The 21,470-nt window shown below is 39.3% G+C and overlaps 2 protein-coding genes across 6 annotated transcripts; one reads left to right on the top strand and one right to left on the bottom strand.

Moving 5' to 3' along the window:
* Window positions 1-191: 191 nt before the first annotated feature.
* LOC133997454 (acetyl-coenzyme A synthetase 2-like, mitochondrial) lies at window positions 192-11,343 on the top strand. Of its 3 annotated transcripts, none has more exons than XM_062437038.1 (14): window positions 192-595; window positions 1,006-1,102; window positions 1,182-1,381; window positions 2,704-2,879; window positions 3,478-3,630; window positions 3,943-4,090; window positions 4,572-4,709; window positions 5,392-5,484; window positions 9,661-9,773; window positions 10,283-10,409; window positions 10,502-10,629; window positions 10,785-10,848; window positions 10,949-11,070; window positions 11,161-11,343. In XM_062437038.1, the coding sequence occupies exons 1-14, from the start codon at window positions 283-285 to the stop codon at window positions 11,332-11,334; spliced, it is 2,046 nt and encodes a 681-aa protein (XP_062293022.1). In that variant the 5' UTR covers window positions 192-282; the 3' UTR covers window positions 11,335-11,343. The 3 variants fall into 3 exon arrangements, with proteins under 3 accessions (XP_062293022.1, XP_062293023.1, XP_062293024.1); XM_062437039.1 differs by having other exon boundaries at window positions 2,728-2,879; XM_062437040.1 differs by lacking the exon at window positions 192-595 and having other exon boundaries at window positions 1,035-1,102; window positions 1,186-1,381.
* Window positions 11,344-11,893: 550 nt separating this feature from the next.
* abcd4 (ATP-binding cassette, sub-family D (ALD), member 4) lies at window positions 11,894-19,791 on the bottom strand. 3 transcript variants are annotated; one of them, XM_062437042.1, is made up of 19 exons: window positions 19,488-19,791; window positions 19,001-19,119; window positions 18,546-18,673; window positions 17,644-17,783; window positions 17,207-17,323; window positions 16,473-16,598; window positions 16,070-16,120; window positions 15,712-15,806; window positions 15,409-15,530; window positions 14,692-14,783; window positions 14,369-14,458; window positions 14,011-14,216; window positions 13,750-13,841; window positions 13,610-13,646; window positions 13,119-13,168; window positions 12,939-12,991; window positions 12,729-12,805; window positions 12,389-12,504; window positions 11,894-12,028 (listed from the first exon to the last, which is right to left on the bottom strand). In XM_062437042.1, the coding sequence occupies exons 1-19, from the start codon at window positions 19,526-19,528 to the stop codon at window positions 11,942-11,944; spliced, it is 1,839 nt and encodes a 612-aa protein (XP_062293026.1). In that variant the 5' UTR covers window positions 19,529-19,791; the 3' UTR covers window positions 11,894-11,941. The 3 variants fall into 3 exon arrangements, 2 of the variants coding, with proteins under 2 accessions (XP_062293026.1, XP_062293027.1); XM_062437043.1 differs by lacking the exon at window positions 19,488-19,791 and having other exon boundaries at window positions 18,546-18,668; window positions 19,001-19,117; XR_009927298.1 differs by lacking the exon at window positions 11,894-12,028 and having other exon boundaries at window positions 12,448-12,504; window positions 12,729-12,818.
* Between the last annotated feature and the right edge of the window lie 1,679 nt (window positions 19,792-21,470).

Genomic DNA, 21,470 nt, shown 5'->3' on the forward strand with positions numbered 1-21,470 from the left:
TGATGTTGAAATCCAGCTGTAGCTGCAATTCGAAGAAAGACAGAAAGAGAAAGTGTCGGCACATTGATACCACCGCCCTTTAATGCATCATCATCCAGCCCTCCCTCTGCTGAGTTTCCAAGTTCTGACTAGCTGCGGGGGGGGGGGGGGGGGGGGGGGGGGGGGGGTATAGGGAGGGGGGACTTCCAAAATTGCGTAAAAACTTCAGTCTATTACCTATGTCAGAAATGCTCAACGAGCATAACTCACTGTAGCAGCCTACTGAGTGTTTGGTCTGTCAATATGTGGGTGCCTTGCGGGTGTACTTCAAAGAACGTCATTACTTTCTTCAGTCGTCGGATCTTGAGATCGTATTTGCATGTTTCGGGTCGGAGGAGGTGTAATGTGGCGGCGTGGATGCCGGAGGCTGCAGGGTTTGAGGGGGTGCTGGACCGAGCTGGGCTGCAGGACTTCTCCGTCACCAACATTGAGAGCTTCTGGGCCGTGGTGGCGCGTCAGAGACTGAGCTGGATCAGTCCTTTCCACACTGCTCAGGACTGTGATCTAAGCCGAGGTCAAATAAGGTGGTTTGAGGGGGGAAAGCTGAATGTTTCCGGTAAGGTTACCTTGGTTTGATTTTTGGAAAGAAATGTGATCATTAGAATAAAGAAATTGCTATAATTTCAGTCAGATACGCGATCGAAGGAGGAAGTTGCTTTATTTCCTTTATTCATTCACAATTGTATTCCTTCACAATTTCCCCTGCTGCTTTTATCCCTTTGTTATTTTTTTTAATGAACGCTTTTAAATAAAACATCTCCACAGACAATGAAAGCCTCATTACTGAAACTGCTGTATGTCCAATTCAGAGAAGACCTTGAACGCACCACGCTATTGTGGTGATAAGTGAATCAGATGATTTCCTGTGTGTGTGTGTGTGTGTGTGTGTGTGTGTGTGTGTGTGTGTGTGTGTGTGTGTGTGTGTGTGTACGTGCGCATGTGTGTTCTCTTTATGGGCTCATGTAGTGAACTGCCTGGACCGCCACGTGCACACCTGTCCTGAGCGGGTGGCCCTGATCTGGGAGAGAGATGAACCGGGGTCAGAGGTCAAGGTTACCTACAGGTCAGGCAGTTGGATTTAGTGTATGGCTTACCTCCTTCATTCATCTCAGGTTTAGCAGTTTATCGATCTCTCTCTCTAGTCAGTTACTGGAGATGACATGTCGCCTGGGCAACTTGTTGAGACGGCATGGCGTGAAGAAAGGGGACACTGTCACCATCTACATGCCTCCTTGCCCTCTGGCTGTGGCGTCCATGTTGGCCTGTGCCCGTATTGGTGCAGCACACAACGTGGTGTTTGCAGGATTCAGTGCGGAGGCTTTGGCAGAGCGGATCAGAGACGGTGAGAGTGTGACCGGCCTGTTGATGCTGTCTGACAATTGACATAACTATGGACCAAATGCCTGTATGTGTGAAAAGGGGTAGTGTTGAACTCACAGAGAAATATCACCCGGCTCTGCAGTTCCCTTCAGCTCCACAAAGTGTTTTTCTGGTCACTGTTGTGGTTTTGGTTTTGGTTTAGGTTTTTGCTCACAACTTTTACAGTTTTGGGTCAGTCTCACCACTCTCATCAGCACCATTATTGTGCATTTTCAGCAATAAAGCTCTGATAAAGCCACTGTATGCTTCCTGCCCAGCACCAAACAGCACAGAGAAAGTTAGCAGCTCACTGGTGAACACAGTGAAGCATTTAAAAGCCGAAGAGCTCGGAGAGACAAAAAACAAAAAAGGATAGCACTGTAAATACTGGGTTCACATTTGTTAAGGGATGCAGAAACACTACTCCACACATAAAGTTTGCTATACTGTATGTGTAACGAGGCCGTTGTGTGCATAACAATATGATAGAGTAATATAGCGTTGTTGCTTCTGCTTTTCCTGTTTCACTAAAGTTGACAAAAACATCGACAAATGCTGCTTTAGAGAAAAATTTAAATCTGAAGATGGGAAAAAAAACAAAAAACAAATGAGAGTGGTGTGAGTGAATCAAAACAGTGAAGAACACTGAAGGGAAAACAGTGGGTTGAAAAATCTCAGTGGGTTCATCACTACGACCAAACAGGGCCTTTCTTTTTGATTGTTTAAAGTCTGTGTTTATTTTTAGTATACATGCATTTTTTGAAGGTTTAGCTTATGATGGGAAAGGTCACTATAACAAGTTAGAAAAAATAGTTCAGACATCAGTTTGTGTCCTTGTGATCTGATTTAATTTTAAGGCAAATTTAAGAATGTTTAGCAGCAGTGTTTACTATGAAATAAAATTAAAATAAATTGTTTTTGCACTAAACTACAGTCAATTTTTAATATTAATTGATCTTGCATCATTCAGGAAGAGGCATTGATTGCAGGTGTGTCTTAAAGGCTGTATCTAAAGGTTATGATTGGCTCTTTAATTCTTACCATTTTTAAATGATTCATGGGGTTTTCCTTTTACGAAGTTGAACGTGTTGTATTTGGGGGTTTTGTGATATATCCCGAAATCAAGTTAAAATTATGTTACAAATACACAGGGTTTGCTAAATGAGATACTTTAGTGTATTTTCCTAGACATAGTATCAGAGTATTTAAGATTGACATTAAATTAAATGCCAGGATGTTAAACTGGCAGTATAGTAAAGTTTAATTAAAAAACTAAAAAACCTAGATATCATATCACATTTGTAGCTCAGTCCAACACCGTCATCACAGTGAACCAGGGCGTCAGAGGGGGTAAGGTCACCGAGCTGAAGAAGACAGTGGATGCGGCGGTCCAGGGCTGTCCGACAGTACAGCAGGTGTTTGTTGCCATGAGAACAGAGAATCCAGTCGTCATGACAGCCAGGGACGTCGCCATGGAGGAGGTGAGAGAGCAGAAAGCCCATCAGAACTTGATTAAGGTATTAATGCCAGCACAGAGGGCTTTGTCACGTTCCTCTGGACAAATAAAGATTTAAAAAGAGGTTTGGTGAATGTTTGGGCTTCTTTTTGATTCATTTATCAATCAAAGCTGCTGGCAATTAATTTTGAGTTGATCAAATAATTGATAAAACAACTTATCACTGAAATCAACCTTGGAAACATCAGTTGGCAGATATCTCTTCATATGGTCCATTAATAGCTGATTTGGAGTTTTCAATCATATTGCACAATAAAAAATACGGAACAAGTTCATGATAACGAAATACTGAGGAAGATCATGTGATATGATTCAGTGCTCACAGCAGCTATTAACGGACCTTTTTGTGAGTCTCAACTAATTAACTTGTAGTTTCAGCACTGATCTTAATAAACTGTTTATTTTCTTTAGTTTTCTTGCTTGTGTTGCAAACTTTACATCAATGATGTTTCAACAAGAAAAATCCCACTTCCTGTCGTCACTGACAATAAAGTTTGTTCAATTGTTGTCCTATCAATTTGCTGAAATAAGACACAACCTTTAAATGTCACCGTGCTGTGCAGGAGATGCTGAAGGAGGACGTGGTGTGTGAGCCAACTGCCATGGACAGTGAGGATGTCTTGTTCCTGCTTTATACATCAGGCAGCACAGGGAAACCCAAAGGACTGGTCCACACTCAGGCTGGATATCTGCTGTACGCTGCACTCACACACAGGGTAACCACGTCCTGCATTATCACATGTGCAGAAGGGAACATTTAATATTTTTTTTATCATGCACTGTACAGCTATATGCCAGCGAAGGCCCTGGATGGACAAAATGTGATCCATAATCCTACAACTGACCATCTGTAGAGGAAATCCCATCCTGTTCATACCAGATTCCAAAAAATACTGTTCTGATTTTAGCAGAGTGTATTTATGTAATATAGTGAGCTCAAGGTATATTAACACATGAAAGGGAGCAAAATAGTGTATTTTCTAAATTATTCCTCTTTTTACTTAATCATCCCTCCTTCTTATCACCAGTATGTCTTCAGCTACCATGATGGAGATGTGTTCGGCTGTGTGGCTGATATCGGTTGGATAACAGGACACAGTTACAGCGTCTACGGGCCTCTGGCCAACGGGGGAACCACTGTCCTTTTTGAGAGCACTCCCATATACCCTGACCCGGGTATGAATAACAGCACCAGCTTTTCTCATGATCTGTAAAATCATTGATGTCTGATTCACTCTAATGATGAAAGTAGATTCAATAGAAATGCAAAAGCTTGAAGCTCTGTGTAAATTAAAATGAGCACAACAGTTATTTGAGAAGTCTGGTTGACAGATTTAAGTAAGGAAAACAAATTATCTTTAATGTTTATGTATTGTATATTCAACCCAGGGCTTCCTAAGTATTCCTGTCCTTTCCCAGCAGCTCTGCATACTTGTGTCTCTGTCTATGAATAACTGTTTACAGTTGAACTTGGACTTGGCAATAACTTTGACTTTAAAATTAGGAGCTTGTCATTGTATGTCACCTTGTTATTGTTAAGAAGAATCTGCTCTCAGCAACTCTTGTCAGGATTACAACAGCTCTCAGGCAGTTTCTGATTCTGATATTCAGTATCTACTCACTACATGCTAACATGGACATGCTTTGTCGTTCACAGGAAGGTACTGGGAGACGGTTCAGAGACTTAAGATAAATCAGTTCTATGGGGCTCCCACAGCTATCCGCCTGTTGCTTAAGTATGGAGACCAGTGGGTGCACAAATACGACCGCTCCACCCTCAAAACTCTCGGCTCTGGTATGTCAAACATGACACCTAAAAATACTATCATGTGCACAAGGGCTCGCCATAGAAGGAAAAATGTTTTTTATTTGTGTAGTTTTGGTTATTGATTGATCAAATTGAAAGGCTGTGATGTCATCATGTCATCCTCCCTAAATGTATTGAAGTCATTGTGTCATGTAAACCAGCTGCCACTTCAAATACACACACACACACACACACACACACACACACACACACACACACACACACACACACACACACACACACACACACACACACACACACACACAGTAAATCTACACTACAGAGTGAACAGTGCATGTGTCCTGCACTGGATATTTGACAGAAAAATTCCTTTCTTCCTAGCACACACGTGTTACTTGAAGTACACTGAAAGTTAAGCCTGGCTGGTATGCCTGGTGCTTTACTAATCCTCAGTATCCACATTCAAGTCCAGCACACTGCAGGGAGATCACACACACATGCACACACCTGTTCCTCTGCAATATGGAATTATAACACAACAAGCTTATGATAAAAGAAAGCTAATCCTCTGTCATTGAGCCACTTTCAATAGAAACATTTTCAACTCCGTGATTTTCAGTATCAATTTAACACATTTTCATGGAAAATAAATATACAAAAACAATATGTGATACTCTAAGTGACTTAAACAGTCTTTATCCTTATGCAGTGGGTGAGCCCATCAACACTGAAGCATGGGAATGGTACCACAGAGTTGTTGGGGATGGACGCTGCCCTGTGGTGGACACATGGTGGCAAACAGGTAACTGTGAATACACTGAAGAATGAAATGTATTAGTTATGCAAACAAAATGAGACTAAGCCCAACTGTGAAGCTAAACTTAAGCACAGCGCTGATTGCAGGTATAATGTTTACCATGTACAGCATCTTAGTTTAGCATGCTAACATTTGCTAATTAGCACTGAGCTCTTAGTACAGATGAGGCTGATGGAAACATCATTGGTTTATGAATGAATACTTAAAAAAACTTAAGTATTGGACAAATTAAAATTTTACCTGTCGTAGATGAAAAGTAAGGGATCATTTAATTAATCCTGAGGTGAAAATAAATATCTGTACCAAATTTCTGATAGCGCTACAAGAAAAGTCAGGGGATCACCAAAGTCAGTAGGGTTCATCCTCTGGGAATCATGAATGTCTGTCCACAATTTTACAGCGACCCATCCAGTAGTTGTTGAGATATTTCAGCTTGGATCAAAGTGATGACCCAACCAACTGACAGAGCAACATTGTCATCCATAGAGCCATGCTGCTAGTTGGTTCTTAGACTTTGTTAGATTTTTATGTTCGATTTCCTAAAATGTAAATCTATAGTGTCCTTTTCTGACCCTAACCCTAACCTTAACACTTTTTACTAAACAAAAGACTGCTGAAACCAGCCAATGACAATAGTCTTACATCCCTCTCTTGTGTCTTTGAACGGCTAATATTTTCAATATTAAACGCCACCTACATAAAAGACTATTTGACATTAGGGATGCTATGTTTATTGCTTTTGGTTGAAACGCTCAGCATTACAACTTTTGCATCTTCTGACAACATTTAGTATGTTTGAGAATTTGCATTGCTGCTGTCAGCTGTATCAGTATGCCTGTGCTACACTTAGTGGATCATTTTAAAAACTAATTTGTAAAATCAAAAGCAGTAATCCACATCAAATTTGTATCTCACTTTGATCGTGCAGAATTAAAGTGAGTTTGTGCCTGATGTCTTACAGTAGTATTTCGCCAGATGTTTACGCAATCACAGTCAGGGGCAGTTAAGTTCACAAACTCTTCCTCCAGTTCAGCCACGTATGCAGACGATAATGGCCCATCCGTCAGTCTTAAAGGGGAGAGCGGCCTGCTCCCTCCAACAATAACACTGTTACATAACATTGTGAATATGGTTGTGCTTGTGTATACATAAGCAATGTGTACACTCGCTTACACACACACACACACACACACACATACACACACACACACACACACCTATACAATTTTCAATCCCCTGTGGACTTAATCAGACCAGATGTTTTCCTCTGAGAGTTTCACATCTGATTGCGGGAGCGGTACAGGAAACCAGAGGCATTAAATCTCAAAGTCAGCCTCTCTGTCCTTTAAATTGAATAACAGTCAACACAATGTAAAGAACTGCATGTAGTAATAACTTCTCCTGATCTCTTCTTTGTCTCTCAAAATGGCCCACACAAACCAGTTGAAGTTTTGAAAGCCGATTATGACCGTCTCTGCCAAAAAAGTCATGACACAAAATGGATCACGAATGTCTGGAAAGACTATAGCGACTCCCTCCTGTCAGAAGAGTCTCTTACTGTAGTTACTGTAGAGGCAGACTTCCTCTTAAAACAAAGCAAGATGAACATTTTGCCCTGGATTTCTCTCCATATTAAGCACAGAGAAATAGAAAATAAAACTATAAAATTGTATCTGTAAAAACAGCTTTAGAGTTATCATAATTATCTGCTCTATGATTATGTCACACAATACCAGAGTGAAACAGAAACTATATACTGTTAACTTTGCTCACTTTACCGTGTAAATGCCATAATTACAGTAATTGCATTGTGTGCGATACACCAACAATATTCTATTTCTCTACCTAAGTAGCTTACAATTGGATATAATGACAACATGTTTGAAATCAGCTGATTTTGCTAATAAAATCACATTTACAGATGAACACAGGACCCAACTGACACTATGCGTTTCATCCTCAGTCCCTCCAAATTAGACTGAGTAATGACCAAATGGGGAAAAGCGTTTTTAATTACCATACAAATGGAAAATATCTATAATTAATTGATGATAATTAAACACCAGAGCATCATGAGCTTGAGAATTACAGACAAAGATATGACCCAAATATCCTACTTCAGTAAAAAAGGATTATGTTATTATGTTATGTTATTTTCCTGGACCAGTGTTTTCAATTAGGACTAAGTGGCATTATTCATAATTGCCTTTTAGTTGATCTGGGAGCAAGTAGCCTGTTTAAAGAGGAAATTAGATTTTGATCCGCTGTTGGCATACGGCCTCGCAGTTGGATCATACAAGACTAGAGAAGTGAGAGGATGCAGGAGGACGTGAGGTTGAAAAGCGTCTAACAGCAAGAATTAAAGAAAATAAATATAATATATACAGTATCTTAACGTGTAAATTCTTACATTTAAGCATTCATGTAAAGGAATAATTTGACATTTTGGGAAATATGTTCACTCTCATAACTGTATGCTATATAACTTAACTTGGTGTATACTTAGCCTAGTACACTATATAGTGTAGCTCGGGTTAGCTTAGTTTAGCAAAGGGCCTAGAAACAGGGGGAAACAGGTAGCCTGGCTCTGTCTAAAGGTAACAATATCCAAGCTACGAGCCAGGGTAGCTGTTTCCTGGTTTCCAGGCCATGCTGAACTAAGCTAACTAGCTGCTGGCTGTAGCTTCATACTGAACAGATACTATGAGCATGGTATCAATCTTCTCATTAATCTCTCTGCAAGAAAACGTCAGTTAACGTAAGTTAACGTATTTTCTTGTATTTTCCAAATGTCTAACTATTACTTTAATATTTGTAAAAATGTTGGAAGGTTTGGGAAAGGCTCCTCTGAAAAGTGTTGATGATTTTTTCGGGGGTAGGGACTTTACTTGAAAAGTGTCACAATTAACCACAGTTGATCCAGCAAGATGCCAGTTGCTAATGCTATTGTGAGATCATCTGTTGTGTCCTATTTCATAACGGGTCCCCTCTGTTGCTTCCTTCCACTGTTGCCATCAACACCACCAGGCGGATTACCAGTCCCTGAGGTCCAGGCAAACGTAATTGCATTTAATTTACTTAGTATAGCTGTAATCCCTAATCTACATCTGTAGCAATGGGAAGGGCTTATGTTAGTTAGTTGGCTCTGTCATTTACCTCCTCCATCCCTTTCACTTTTCATTTCAATAGTTTCCACTCTGTGTCACTGCTTCCTCAGTGCTGTGTTTTAGCAGTTTAAATTTGTTGGAGTTATGAAATACATAATTCAATCTGTATTTACCTAATACCTAAAAAGCAATTATTTGCCGAAGGTGTTGGTATTATAACATTGCTGGTAAGAATGTAGCATCCTTTACATCCTTAGACTGTTTCTATTTAGCAGCTGACTTCTTTCTTTTATAGCAAATGTTTTTCCTCATGTTTAAATGGTAATTCTGATGATATTCAATATTTTTCTCATCAAAAATCCGATGAAAATTCCAAAGCCAACAAGGAATTGATGCTAGTAAGTATTTTCCTGTAGCCAGAGTCTTATATATTGTATAAAGTGCCATAAACCAGCTATTGTTCAAAGTCTATGAAAACCTCATTAATAAACGACATACAGTTGCACTAGGTGAAATGTTTCTTCACTACCATGAACACATACTGTAATTTATTTTGAATCAATCCCGCATACGCCATTCTGCTGTCGGAAATACTCACTAGAGCACCAAATGTGTATTCACACGGTACTGAAAATAGTCCCTAATAAATCCACTATTTACTCTTCTTTGAGGAGTGTTTGCTAAAAACTACAGTCCTCAGCTGTGTTGGGAAGTAACCATACTTTGGATTTTTCGAAATAGGAAACTATACATGTATGTTTTTATACTATACTATACTATACTATACTATACTATACTATACTATACTATACTATTTTATACTATACTAGTTTTTAATAGATTTATGTCTTCAGGAGAACCCAACATGCTTGGAGCTGATTGGCACAGACAGGGTAGGGAAGTCATGAACAAAATTTGAAAATTAAAGTGAAATTGAAAAAATGATGCCTAACACATTGTTGGTTTTGGTATTTTTATAGGTTGTGTTGACAGTATGGATAATATAGATTAACACAAGCCTGATAATCTGCCTCGCTTTGCTCTGTGTTCTCAGAGACAGGTGGCATCTGCATCGCCCCACGGCCATCAGACCCTGACGCAGAGATTGTCCCAGGAATGGCTATGAGACCCTTCTTTGGCATTAAGCCGGTGCTCATGGACAGTAAGGTGCGGTGCTCATCCCAACATGTGTGTGTGTGTGTGTGTGTGTGTGTGTGTATGTGTTGCGTGCCCACCCCCGAAAATGTTGGATGGCTGGGAACGGTCAGGATGGAGGGTCAGATCTGGATTATAAAATAGTCACCAGCTGTGTCACTTTTGATACCCACCCTGCTCCCACCCATCAGTCCCACTCTATGCGTGCCAAACACCCTATTAAAAATCTGTCATACTACTTAGCGGCTATTGCGGTCGCTTTTCCTCTTGATATGCACAGATTGTGTAGACAGTTGGAGCGCTGTCTCTCAACTGATCCCTTCCTCCTTGTCAACCCAAACACACACGCAGCATTTTCAGATCCACAACATTCAGAGGGTTTAACAAGGCATGTACAACACTGCAACTGTGCCCGTTCTCTTTTTGCATCAGTGTCATCTAGTTTTCTTATTAATCATCAAGTACACTGATTTTGTTAATACATTTTTCTTCTCTTTATTGATGTTTTTGATTTTCTTCAGGGCAAAGTGGTGACTTCTAACGACACATCTGGAGCTCTGTGTATAGCTCAGCCTTGGCCTGGTATGGCCAGAACCATTCATAACGACCATCAGAGATTCATCGAGACGTACTGTCAGCCGAACCCTGGTAAAATACGACAAAAAGTCTGTTTTTCTTGTGTTTCTAGTCTCTTATTGTAAGGACACAGTCACTAAATTCCTCTATCTCTGTACTCAAAGGTTACTTCTTTACTGGAGATGGTGCTCATCGTTCAAAGGACGGGTATTACCAGATCACTGGTCGCCTTGATGATGTCATCAACGTAAGCGGTCACAGGATTGGCACAGCTGAGATAGAAGACATAGTGGTAAGATGAGGTTATTTTAATGGCTGAGCATTGGCTGCGTTCCCATCATTGTGAAGCCATTTATTTTATGTCTTTTATCCATTATTTTCCAAAGCTCAAGCAGTTTACTCTTTAACCATGAATACAAATAATCCTGTTTGTGATTTCTGTAACAGAATCAATGTTCTGCAGTGGCTGAATCTGCTGTTATAGGCTACTCACATCCCATCAAAGGACAAGGTGAGCAAGAATCTTTCTTGTGTTATTCAGTCAAAAAATGTGCTTTCCATGTTATGAATGGCTAAAAAGTAAAAAATGTTTCCTGTCTTTGCTCTGTCAGGCGTGTATACTTTTGTGGTGCTAAAAACAGATACGGATATCCAAGAAGCAGATGTTTGCCCACAGCTAAACAACATGGTATCCAAAAAGATCGCTAAGTACGCCTGCCCGGACTATATCCAGGTAATTCAGCTCCACTGGCTTCAAACTCCAAAAATACATATAGACTAACTTGTACTTCACGCCTTTACATTTGTTTGGTCATTCCTACAGTTTGTACAGCGCTTGCCAAAGACGCGCTCAGGCAAGATAATGCGCAGGGTGCTGCGGAAGGTGGTGGAGCGCGACTTGGATGAGTTGGGTGACCTTAGCACGCTGGATGATCCTGCAGCAGTTCAAGAGATCATCCAAGGCCACCGCGATCTCTGTAGTAAAAAACAACCATGATGATGTGTTGCTCAAACCCAAATAATTTGACATCCATGTGTTTCTTTAACCAGACATGTGCAGTTGTATGATGAAAATTATGGAACAATTTTAAACTCTAATATTTTTTATTTTATTGTACTAACAATTCTTACAAATTGTATGTATAATCCACATAAGCTTTTGATAGCAGTAACAAAGAGCTGTTTGTATACATATTATATGTTTTTATTACATTAAAACTAATATTACAATATAGAGATTGTAAACATAATGGAATAAACAAGTTTTCACTCATGGCCCTGCTTTTCTGAATCTAAAGTGTCCTTTCTCTTTCCTGATTTGTTTTCATGAGGGTTGAATTTACATTCATAATTACATGTTTATCCAAACAATTCTTTTGGCAAAATCTTCAGGTCGTCAACGTTAGTGAAAAATGTCATCCTCTTAAAAGGCTAGTGGACCTAAACAATGTAAATACATACAGACTGGATGTGTGCAATATATCGCCTCAACTGCAGCAGCTGGTTATGGAGGAATTTAAGGAGTGTTTTCTGTCCTCCCACACTGACCCTGCCTGCCAGTTCAGGATTCAAAAGAAATGACTCTGTGGTTATATGGCTTCATCTCAGAGATTGGGGCTTCCGCTGGCTCCTTTTAATTTAGTTAACTCCCACCGACCTCCTCCACAAAGTTTCAACTGGACATCATGGTACTGTGCAAAACAGAAAAGTAAACAGAGTTAACACCTTGACAGCGGCAGCTTAGAGAACATCTTATCAGCAAGAGGAGGAGGGGTGTTAAAACAAACAAAGCAAGATACAGAATCACATACGAATAGACCAACAGAAAAAAAAAGTTTCAGAGGCATGTAAAATATGATTATTTCTTGATATTTAGCAAAACAGGGCATTTGCAGAAAATACACACACAAAATTATAAACAAATGTAATTTCAAAATTTCTTGATCAATATAATTCCTCTAGTTTTGGATCTTTTGGTGCCAAACAGCCGTCCTTTTAATTCTATGGTGGTTTTGGGACTGGGAGGTCCAGTTTGCTTGCGTTCAGTTTACCTTTTCCAGGCTGCTACGATGTCCCAGACTGACCAAAGTCATGCCGAGCTGTTTACAGGTTCGGTACAGCTGTCCCTCCGCTTCCTCAGTCAAAGCACTGGTGGCCTCATCCAACACTGCAAGTAAATAGAAATAAAATCAATCAGTTCAAGAAAGCAATCACCTCCAACACAGAGGACACAGTCATGTTTTACCAAAGCTAAATTTATTCTTTTATCTGTTCATTAATTCAGATACTGCACAGCCCCTAACACCTCTGAAAGTACAGTCTCAGAATTATAAAAACCTTTATTGCTGAGAGGCTTTCATGAATACTTATCAGAGAGGCAGAGCAACACACCTGCGTATTTAGGCTGCAGGTAGAAGAGTCGTGCAAAACAGAGACGCTGCATTTCTCCCGGAGACAGAACATCATACCTGCAGAGAAAAACTAGATCAGAGCATGCATCACTTTGTGGCACCTTTGAAGAAGTGATGTGTTACTGTGACCGTTGCACAGCCACACATAATAGACACATTTATTGTGTATTATTCTTGCATTCACTCTTACCAGCTCCAGTCCACTTTTTCATCCAGCCCACCCGTCCGCTTTAGGATACTGGACTGGAGCACAGAGATTCAATTGTTCAAATTTAACATTCAGTAAATGAATAATGCAAGGTGAACAGACATAGTGATAAAAAAGGAGGATTTTAGTTTAGTAAAGTATATAAGGAGAAAAGCCACTTACCACCCCAGCTAACTCCAGGAACTTAATAATTCTGTCATCGTCCACTGACCCTGAAAATAAGAAAATCAGTTATCAATTACTCCAGTGAATTTATGGGGCAGGAGCGACACAAAGCTTCAAGTGAAAACCAAGACAAGTTACTTTTTTATTATGAATATTGCTCTGTATTCATTCCTTTCAGTACAGCATTAATCTGCTGTATTCATGATCACTTTTACAAGATTATATAAACTTCAAAATTATTAGGCAACATAAAAGCTGCTGTGCTAGAATTGCTTTAAACCTTTAATAAAATATTTCTTGGTGCCTGTTAGATATGTAATGTAATTGCTCTCAAGAGTCCAAATGAATACAGAAGTCCAAACTCTTCAACAATATGTAGGCTAAACTAAGAGTGGTTCACATGGCACACATTGTGTGTATTTACTACATGCTTTTTGTGCTTTTATTCATTTTACAGTTAACTGTTGGGTGACAGTGACTCTTGATACCTGATGCAGGGTAAATATCCTTCAGTGGGTAGATCACCTGTTGGAGAGAAGAGTTCCAGTCAAATCATTATTTAGACAAGCTACAGGCTCTATAGAGAAAGAAATCCTTGAAGAAAAACAACATGAAAGAAGAGAGTGACCTGTTCACGCAGAGTGCCATCTGTCAGGTAAGGTTTTTGTGGCAGGAAGAGAGTTCCTCTGGGCCCAAAACATGTTGTCATCTGGACAAAACCTGAGGTGAAGAATTAAAAAATGGACATAGGCAGACAAATGAGCAAATACATCCTCTTTCTTCATATTTTAAATACATAAGTGAAGGATATCCCATCATCTGTGAAGTCATGTTAGTCATTTAACCAAGCTGAAACATTTTCCCCTCTGTCCTTTTTTTGCCCTCTCACCACTCTGTGCCTCCCAGAGTCGGTTGAGGACCCTCAGCAAAGATGTCTTGCCAGTCCCTGTGTTCCCCACCACCAGCAGATGTGTTCCCTGACTGATTTTCAGACTCAGATCCTCCACCAGCAACTCGTCTGAATAAGGAGATTTATATGAAAGATGGTCGACGATGAAGGCAGTGTCCACAGGGTCTGCATGGACATTGAAGTCACTGTTTGGAAAGATAAAATTAATTTCTTTTGTGTTCTCATTCTAATTTAATTTCAGCCACGTGTGCACTCTCTTAACATACAGCCTGATGCTTAAATTCTCTTCATTGTCCTTTTTTTCAGCAGATATTGATGTGCAAGTCCTCACACAAACCTGTCAAAGTCGTAACATTCCCCTGATGCCGGGTCATAGTCACACTGCTTGTGTAGGATATCATCCATCACCTCCCTCAGCTCTCCGATCCTGACCAACACACACACACACACACACACACACACACACACACACACACACACACACACACACACACACACACACACACACACACACACACACACACACACACACACACACACACACACACACACACACACACACACACACACACAGTGAGAAAAAAAGGTGGAGGGGGCATGCACGAAAGCTACTTCCATCATCTGTGCTAATAAGGTGAATTTAAGTATGCTGTGTGATACCTGTGGGTGTATCCAGCAACATCTGACAGAGTGGTTGACAGGTCTATTAGCTGCGAGAAGCCATTTATCAAATAGATGCACACGAAGGCGTTCTGAATATGAACAAGGACAGGAAGAATCAAAGCAGAGAGTAAAAGGTTATTTAAAGAAGAATGAGACAACACAGCAGCAGCAACAAGGTACATTGAAGAACAACATGAAATACAAGAGACAAGGCTATTTAACACTAGGTGATGGTGATACTTTAATATACATGTCTACATGAAGCTAGGAAGCTACTATAACACTTTTTAAGACATTGGATGTTTAACAACAGACATGAACTCAGCATGAATTGTTTTAGCAGGAGAAAGCTTTTACTGCCACCCAGTGGTGAAATTCTCACATTTCAATCAGTCACTTTCTGCAGTTGAAACATGCATAACCTCTGCTGTTTCAACTATACTCTGCATACTGTATATTCGTGATATAAATGTACATTTTTAACAATTTAATATTTTTATTCATGAAGTATAAATAATTTGAACTTGTTTATTTTATACTTCATTTTGTACATGCAAATTGACCTTTGGGGACAAATAACTGAGACTCTCCAGCATTTGCTTCAAAATTGATTAAAATGTTGTGAATTTCTCTGAGAAATTTTCTTTGAGAAATGGGGGAAGGATAGAACAAGAAAGAAATAGAACAAAACAGAAAGCAGTGCAACATGCTGACCTTGCTGATAAGTGCACTGAGTTCACCAGGAGTGAGATCATCATAGATACCAGTGAAGATGGGGATGGCGATTATAATGTAACTGAGGAAACCTCCGAGGTAGTCAAAAGTGTTCACCCCAACTGAGAGAAGAGAGATCAGAGGTTAATTCTACAATTTAATCAATGTGACCTGTGAGTGTGTTTGAGTATCTGTGTGGATGTGTGAAGGGTTAGGATGTGTGCAGGGTGTGTGCAGGGTGTGTACAGGGTGTGTGCAGGGTGTGTACAGGGTGTGTACAGGGTGTGTGTAGGGTGTTCTTACTATAAAGCCAGAGCTCTTTGTTTATGAGTCTCTGTTGAATTTGCAGCAGAGCCTGCAATCTTCTGTTGGTCCTCATGTGCTCGACTTTACCAGATCTACAAACAGATGGTAGAATTTGTTACAGCTTGCTTTAACCAAAAGGCTGATGGGATTTGATGTGTCAGGACAATTCAAATAGTGCCAGATACTCTGCTTTTTTAAGTGGCAAAGTAGAATTACTGTATAAGCTAAACCTTTTGGCAATCTCTGTATTTTCCATTGCAGCAAACCCTGTAGACATGAAGAACTAAACAGCAGAACTAAATAAAATGTGACAACATGTTGATCCAGCTCTGTAAATGATGTGCTTGTGCCTCACCTGTAAAAAGCTGCAGGCTCTGCATTGACACGAATCTGCATGTGCTTGAATCTGTAAATATAAAAACGTTTTATTTCTCTAAAAGGAAAAAAAACACTTGAACTTTAGACTGTCTTCCCTTTAACACAAATCCTCAATATTTCATCTCGTGACAGATTAAATTACAATGCCCCTTCAGGGACAGACTATTATAGCTGACACATATCCTGTGTTATTTCCTGAAAAGCACAAAGTGGTGAGCCAAGGTCAACAGATACTTCCTCTTAACAAAGGACTGTTGAAGTTCAGAAAATCACATGTTGACTGGCCATTTAAATCAATCCATCTTTTCTTGTTTGTCAGCACAAACTCTTATTCACATACTCAGTGAAGTTTATACACTATGTACATATATTAAACATACCTGAAGTCTCCTTCCAATTTTTCTTGCTCAAACAGAGTCGACACAATCGGACCCATCAGTATTTTGTTGGCAATGGTTCCAACCACAAAGTAGCCAAAGATGCTCACAGGGCCGATCCAGCCGGTGCTGCAAAGAAAGGTTACGTTATTTACTGTATATACCAAACACACAGAAAACTCAGTGATTTATATAAAGGCATATAAATGCTTTAAGATAACACATTAAGGCAATGACAAGAAAAATACATAAAAGATTTAATAAAAAATTAAACAGAGCAAAAAAACAAATAGTTCACAAAGTGTCATTTCACTGCAATTACAGAACAGAAATGAGAGTTTCAAGTTGAACAAAAGACAACTGTAAATTCTTTCCACCTCAACTTAAATGAACTTGCAGTTTCAGCAGGCTGTGAAACTCTTTCCTGTTTTCTGTCTTTCATGAATGTCTACTTTCAATTATACTGACAGGCTGACTGATGACAGACGGCCTTTCTTGTCTCTTGTGTGTAGTGCTAAAAATGGTGTAAAAAGGGGATGCTGTTTACTTTTGACAACTGTCTCAATTAACCTCTATGTGCTTTCCTTAAACTCATATGATAATCATCATATCATCACACACGTCTCTAGGAATGCAACCACATCCGATAGTGTTTGTAAATACTTATGAACTTAAATACGTATGAACGTGACATATGAAAGTGTGTCACATGTTGCCACGGTACGCTCCAAACTCACCTGTGAAAGCAGTGGTAGGTGTAGTAAGTCAGTGTGAAGGGTGAAACAATCAGACGACTGGCCATGGTGCTCATCTGCTTACACAACCTCTCTGCATCCTGACTGATTCGCTGGTCTCTGCAAGTCAGACAGAAACAAACACAAAGAAAACACCAGTTTTTTTTTTTTTTTACTATATTCTACTTTATTAGTAGATGTTTAATATTCAAATAGCCACGTGATATGATGCAAATCTTTATTTTACATAGTTATAAAAATGTAAACCTCTAATGAACTGAAATTACATCTGTGATCATACCCTCAAATGAGCACAGAAATAGAGGAAGAAGTAGAAGTAGTAGAAGACGACAATGACTTATGGATTATTGCTTGTATTCTGAAGCAAAACTAAAGTAAAGAAGAAGGAGAAGAAGCAGAAGTAGAAGAAGAAGACTTACGGGTTATCTATGTCCTCCCTGAGTACGTTGAGTGTGTAATACACTCTGCCCTGGAAGTACGCCGTATGGAGGCTCTCAGTTAGCGTCTTCCTCCAGCTAACATACATCTGATTGCAAATATACTGGTCCATACTTTTCAACTGAGAAAGAGAAAGAAAGAGAGGAAGAAACTTTGTATATTAGGGGGAAAAGAAAGACAAATCAGGAAACTAGTATGATTTATGAACTAACCTGCCTATAAAATATCTCTCCAGTAATATGTTGTCATTAATGTTTACAATTTCTCAGGTTCAAAATTCAAAGCGTGTGCAGGCAATAAAAGTGTATATGTCATACCGTCCTGACCTTTTAATGGTCTGTCACTTGTAAAAGCAATCATAAATGAAATATGTTGTCATACAATAAAATAAAAGAAAGAAGAAGATAAGACAGTCCCTACACATTACTCTATCATAATTAGGTCAATGAACTGTGTAAACTACTGGTGTACTTTACTCATGTACAATTACAAATTTGCTTTGATAACTGTGGCAAAAAAGCAGCTGCAAGATATTAAAACTTTGAGGAATCAAACTGCCCTATCTATATGGATGGATTCATTATCTCTGAAGTTTTGGTAAAAAAAATATTGGGATGTTTAAATCTTGTCTCACACAAAGATAATCAACCTTTTCTAACCTGAGGTATATATTATATTATATATTATTATATATTATATATTATATATTGATTACTTACATAAAGATGTGCAAAAAAAGCAATTCTAAGTGAAGAACCCAGATTTTCAATATTTTTACCAGGTATGAAGAGCGGTCAGGCAGAGCTAACCAAAAGGGAAATTACATGAATGACTTGAAGCTGGTTTTGTGCTTAATGAGCGATCAGTAGATAGCTTAACTTACTGTGGAATTGATTAAAATGAGCACAATAGCTGTGCCCACCAGACTCTTGAAGGCTGGGTAATCTTTGTCTGCCAGCACGTTGTAGAAGTGACTGGGGAGGACACCCACTTGGTAAATGATCAGCTGCTCTGATAGTAGGAAAAAAAGATGTGTTAGCGCAAAACAGACACTCGTAAAAGAATGCACAGGAAATTCAGCAATACTTTGAGCTAAAGGTCAGCAGCAAAGAAACACAGTAAGCACTCTGCTGATATCTGAAGTGTAGCTTTACAATGTAACAAAAGGCATTACCCAATATGTCTTGTGATGATGATTCATTAGTGTGACAAAAATAAATCTTACATTTCATTAACAGCCATTTTGTAGCTCGCTTTATCTGATTGTAACAATGTATTTCCCCATGTGGCTGTCATACTTCTCCTCTTGCACAGTGTTTTGTAACGGTGGGAAGTTACCTGTCAGAGTGACACAGAGCAGTGTCGCAAACATCAGGACATTTTGACTGGTCCATGATGGAAACAGGATCTTCTGGATACCGCAGAACCTCTGTATGAACCTCCAGTCTAGTTTTGGTCTGAGTTATGCACAGAGAGAGAGAGAGAGATAAATGGACAAATGCACAATTGAAAACTGCAGCATTTGAATCCTGGCTCCAGGTACCTACATGTAAAGTGTGATTTTATCATGTTTATATTCTTCTGATATTTACCAGTTTCCTTGTAATACTAGCAATGGAATAAACAATGACTTAACTTGTGTATGGTGTATATGACAGTGGCCATTATCTATAAAGCAAAAACTGAAAGACCACTTCGAGGTCCACTAAATAAGTGGTGCAGTTATTTAAAACCCTGCAGTCTATAAAGCTGTTAGTAACATCCCTACATACTTTGCATCTCTGTCAGTGTCCCTGCAGGAGGTGTAACTGCTTCCCAGTCTTACCTTTGTTTCGCTTTGCCATTTAATTTTTCCACACGAGGCATCTGCGCTGGCGGCAGAGGACTAACACTAATATTTTTGCCAGGTAAACTTTACATTTACTGTTGTTGTTTTTAACCCAGCTAACCTTAGACAAGCTAACTTTAGACCAACTTAAAACGATCAAAAGGAACCAAACGGCCAGTTAGCGAGCAGTTACAACAAGCGACGGGCATAACGAACTAATTTCTACAAAACTAGCAAAGATGCTACCTTTTCCATACTTTTCACGGCAGTGTGTGAGTTTAAATGTTTACTAACTCTAGCATTGTCATTGCCCATTTACCTGCTAACTTACTATGCTGTGTACGACTATTACTTCTACTAGGATGGCGAGGTCATGACCCGCCTATCTCGGACTCTGATTGGCTAGTACTTGCTGTTGGGTTTAGCATCATCAGGCATGAGGAGTGAGATTGGTCAGGGTTAGGGAAACAATATCAGCGTAAGCCAATCAGAGGCTGAGTAGGGTGGGTCATGATTTTACCGTCCTAGGATAAAAATATCACCCACTTTACACTAAAGTAGCGGAAAGAGGAAAAGTCCAGACTTCCGGTTTACCCCCCCCCGATGTTTAAAAAATAAAAGCACCCACAGCCCTTTGCTCGGGGGTCAGACGGTAACCGTGGTAACCCCAGACCCACGACTCGCAGCAAAATATCTCGCGAGAGTTATCATTGTAACCAAAACTAGGGTCTTTTCCTAATCTTCACCAAGTATTTGTGGTGCACAAAACCTAACCAGATCTTAACCAAAGTGAGAGTTGCACAAATCTACGTTAAACATCTGGTCTCGTCTGTTTGCTGGAGCCGTGAATCAGGTACGATAAAAAATGTAAAGATTTCTGTTCACACCCGTAACTATAAACACTTTGTTAGTGGGGCTCCGTCTATTTCTTACAAATGCCCATTTAAGCAGAGTCCAAACATGTAGCTGACGTGTGTTTCAATAAAACTCTGCTGCCCATGTTCTTCATTTCAACCTTTAGCTAAACACTTCATCTCTAAGTACAAAATAAAAACATGTGAAATTACACAAGCATGATGAGTATAGCAAACACTGCATGGACAATAAACACATAAACAAAGACTAGTGTGCTCTCAAGGCTCCATACTTTCAACTAAACTAACAAGCACATGCTGCATGTTGTACATTTGCATGCAATGAAACTACTTATCACTTAATATCTTATCAAATCAAATATAGGCTAGAAAAATCTAAATTATTTACAACTACTGTATTTTTCTGTTGTATAAATGGCTCTCTTGATGAAAATTACAACCATACTTGTATGTTTAGCATTTGAAGGAATTAGAAAAATTAACTTTTGCTCTTTTTTAAAATAGTGACATGGAGCCTACTGAACATGTATGCATGAAAAGTGACAAACATATACTATGACACTCACAAACCCAGGACTTATTGTTTCCAGATATCAAAGAAGTATAATACATCATAAAAAGTCAGTTTAGCCACTTTTAGTGCCCTGTTGGTATGTTTTTTATAGATAAAAGGAGCCACATCTGGACATCCAGAATGGTGTTTAAACCAAGAGGACGTGCATATGTCTATAAAATGAGTATATTAAAGGTTGTTGGTACTTGGGAGTGGCCGAGCTTGGAAAACTTGGAGATACATGAGAAGCTTTAAAATAGAGCTTGAATAATATCTCATTCTGTAACAGCCAAGTGAGAAAAAACAAACGTTTCCACGCTCTATAATAGGGAAAAATCATTTAATTCCATATATGGTCTTTTTAATCACGCCTGGTTACGTTTCTGTTGAGTATTACTTCTTGAATTACTGCCAACAGTCAACCAAGAGTAAAAGTCTTCCATTAGTATAATGTTGTACTCACCCCTGTGAATCCTTTAGATCAGCAGCCATCACCCAAAGTTCAACTGAACAGCACTGAGAAGATCTGTGAGGCAGACAGTGCTGGATATG

The sequence above is a fragment of the Scomber scombrus genome, chromosome 17 (assembly GCF_963691925.1).
Source record: "Scomber scombrus chromosome 17, fScoSco1.1, whole genome shotgun sequence".
Taxonomy (NCBI): domain Eukaryota; kingdom Metazoa; phylum Chordata; class Actinopteri; order Scombriformes; family Scombridae; genus Scomber; species Scomber scombrus.